This window comes from Gossypium hirsutum, chromosome A02, assembly GCF_007990345.1.
Source record: "Gossypium hirsutum isolate 1008001.06 chromosome A02, Gossypium_hirsutum_v2.1, whole genome shotgun sequence".
NCBI lineage: Eukaryota > Viridiplantae > Streptophyta > Magnoliopsida > Malvales > Malvaceae > Gossypium > Gossypium hirsutum.
In genome coordinates, this window is record NC_053425.1 from 4,452,690 (window position 1) to 4,455,843 (window position 3,154).

Consider the following 3,154-nt stretch of genomic DNA (forward strand, 5'->3'; position numbering starts at 1 on the left):
ACACAATCATCTCCTACAAACAGGTGCAGCAGTAACCACAAGAAAAAAAGAAGAAAAATACACAAATCCAGAAACAACAGTTTTTGACAATCACTTTTTCAGGAGTAATACCAAAAAAAAAACCCCCAGGTTTCAACAAAAATGACACATTACTTAGAAGTCTCCTTTGCTTTATCTTCAGTTTCAAATCTTAACTGCAAATAGAAGAATAGAAATGCATTTCAGATTCATCATATTTGTTCACATGACAAATCAAAACCCAATGTTCATAACTTAAACTACACAAAATACCAGCAAATGCTGCAAGCAACAGACTAGATCAGCCTGAATGTCCTTCTCTTGCAATAGGGTTTCCAAATTATCCTGTCAAATGAATGTGCTGTCAAGGGCAGGAGAAGAGAAAAGCATTGAATAGATTCAACCTTTTTAAAAGTTAAAGGCTAAACTGCCACTTTTACCAGAATATTTTTCTCTCTTTTCATAAAATAAATAACTTAGAGAACATTTTTCTGCATCAGCTCCGCCGCAGCAATACAAGTCGCAGACCTTCAATATTTACAAAAAGGAGTTAAAATATGAAAAATAAAATATACCCATTTGCAAATAGGAAGTAAGGAAGTGAGAGAACCAAATATTTCAATCCTTCCCAGAATTCAAATCTTTCAATAACATGACAACAGAAGGAGACAACCAAATCTAATTCAAAAGAGAACTCCACATAAGCCAACCTAATCTTTCAATCCTTCCCAGAATTCCTCATCTTTAGAGTAAATATTTCGGGAAAAGTTTACATACTTGAGAAATAGAAAAACAAAATTATGCACCCAAAAAAATTGAAAAAAAACATTATAAGAAAACAACAATAAAGTGGATACAATTAGGGATTCACCAAGAGATTTCACATCAGATTGCTCAGATAAATGTAAATCTGCTAATTTGGCAATCAGTTCCCTCCGGCCTTCTACCACCTGCAATGTACAATAATTTTCTTTTCCATTTCAAATTTCTCAGGAACCAAAAAAACCATTACCATTTCCATAACTACAAACCCTCAACTATTACCATAGATAACTTCTTGAATCGCTAAAGAATATCCAAAAAAGATGGAAATGTAATGAAATGGAAAGTAAATTTTCAACAACAATAATAATAAAAGCTTACCTCTGAAATTTTTATGGCTTCTATGAGCTTCTGCAACTCGCTGCTGTAACTTGAGTTCTCCATCGCTAGTCTTTTCTTCTCTTTTCTTTTTCAAACCACATTCACAAAGGAAATCATTCAATGTTAAAAATTAACTCAATTTATGTCATTAATCCCTGTACTATGCATAAATTGCAAATTTAATTTAGCTACTTTTAAAATTTTGAATTCCAAAAAACATATTTTAAATTATAGAAACTAAAATAATACTAAAAATATAAAACTAAAAATAATCAAACTGAAAGATGCTTGGATATTCATCATATATGTATCTTTACTGCCCAAGATTGAAAGATGCTTGGATATTCATTTCAGGCTTTAAAAAGGTTCAGATATGGCTCAAAATATGTGCTCGGTTTTCACTTTTTCTGAAGTTGTCCCCAGATGCAATTGCATTCATCAACAAGATCAAGCAAAGAGGATAGTCATCTTACCATCCACAGCATCATGAGAAGTAGGAGTCTGTCCACTATGGCTAATCCAAAACCCAAGTCGCTCTTCTGCAATATCATCTTCCACGCCATACACTTTGGCTCTTCTCCAGAAATACGTTAACCAAGCCTATAACAGTTACAATTTATAAGCACAAGAGGAGGAGAATAACTCAACACAAATAGTAGAAATCAAGTTAGGTCCTATAAATAATGGTAATAAAGAGCATTTACATGAGGGTCTGAATTGACTTGCAGGAAAGTAGCTTTCCATTGTCTGACAACCAATGACAAATGCAGAATGCTCCAGTTTTGTAGGATAATCCAATCTATAAGAGAAGCAAAGAATTGTTAAGAACACTTACAGCTGTTTCTGACACCACGTCTGCAGAATGCTCCAGTTTTGCAGGATAATTCAAGTCTTCGTTAATCGGGATATAATTTGCAATCTGAGTATTCAAGAAGACAATATGTTCAGTGTTGGGATGTCTGGTATTAACTCAGACAGGCACATTTAGAAAGCACAATACAGTTTCTCCCAACATGGTAAACATGAAGTGCAACTGTATGCAATTTTATTTTTAAATCTCAAAAGATTGACAACTAAAATAATTTGTTCTTTCAAAAACAGAGAATAAAGTCACAAACATATACATGAAAGCACACATAAGCAATAACAAACCTCATCACGGATATATGTTCGAGCACGAAAAGTCAAGCGTTCATGAATGTCTGCCAAAATTCTTTCTAATGATGGGCGTAACCCTGCCAATGACTCACTCTTTCTACTAAGTTGTTCTCCCAAGACTTCAACTTTGAGAATATCAACCATTTCACAAAGAAAATCAACATTTGCTTGTACAACGTTAACCAAGTCGCCTATGCCTGCCTAATGCCTGTACAACAGCATCCTCAACCTGAAAGCAGTATTGAGCGTGAAATTAAAAAAGAAAAAAGAAAAACGAAGTGGTACTCCAAAAAGTGCAGATGAAACACATAAGTAATAATAAAATAGAAGTTCATATAAATACAGAATGGAGGGAAAGAAGTATTACTGCTACTAAAATTTTAGAAGTTAATGCGCAAGGCATAAACCATCATAGAGGTGGCACACAAATTTTTAAAAAGGGATGTAGAACATCCAGGAAAAGTATACCAAATTAATATTTAATTTTGCTTAAAAAAAGCAACCTTCAAAGATGCTAATTCCCTAAGGCCCATTTCAACTGAAAGCATACTCTCAATATTTCCTTCTCCAGTCAGATCATTCAGATCCCGGACAATTTTACTCCGGTCTGAATGTCCACCACCTGTAACAGTTCTAAAATTTAATAGGTCAAAATAATATATATTAAAAAGAAAGAGGGATTAAACGGGATGTAGTCAGAAAATGAACTAGCCTTTATCCCATGCCTCCTCTTTAGCCTTTTGTCCAGCTGAGACAACAACTTCAAATAGAAGAGGAGCCAATGCCGACCAATATTCATGCTTTGACACTGCTATATCTGCACATATGCCTGGAA

General features: G+C 34.1%; 1 protein-coding gene across 4 annotated transcripts; it reads right to left on the minus strand.

Annotated features, from left to right (window-relative positions):
* LOC107940175 (conserved oligomeric Golgi complex subunit 3-like) lies at positions 1–3,154 on the minus strand. 4 transcript variants are annotated; one of them, XR_001695379.2, is made up of 10 exons: positions 2,823–3,152; positions 2,314–2,548; positions 1,997–2,080; positions 1,866–1,908; positions 1,635–1,761; positions 1,162–1,246; positions 890–968; positions 459–546; positions 292–363; positions 2–194 (listed from the first exon to the last, which is right to left on the minus strand). XR_001695379.2 is itself a non-coding variant. In XM_041089241.1 (5 exons), exons 2-5 carry the CDS (start codon positions 2,461–2,463, stop codon positions 1,227–1,229), a joined length of 381 nt encoding a protein of 126 aa, XP_040945175.1. In that variant the 5' UTR covers positions 2,464–2,548; positions 2,823–3,139; the 3' UTR covers positions 1,028–1,226. The 4 variants fall into 4 exon arrangements, 1 of the variants encoding a protein (XP_040945175.1); XR_001695378.2 differs by having other exon boundaries at positions 1–194; positions 292–546; positions 2,823–3,154; XR_005910589.1 differs by lacking the exons at positions 2–194; positions 292–363; positions 459–546; positions 1,866–1,908 and having other exon boundaries at positions 577–968; positions 2,823–3,139.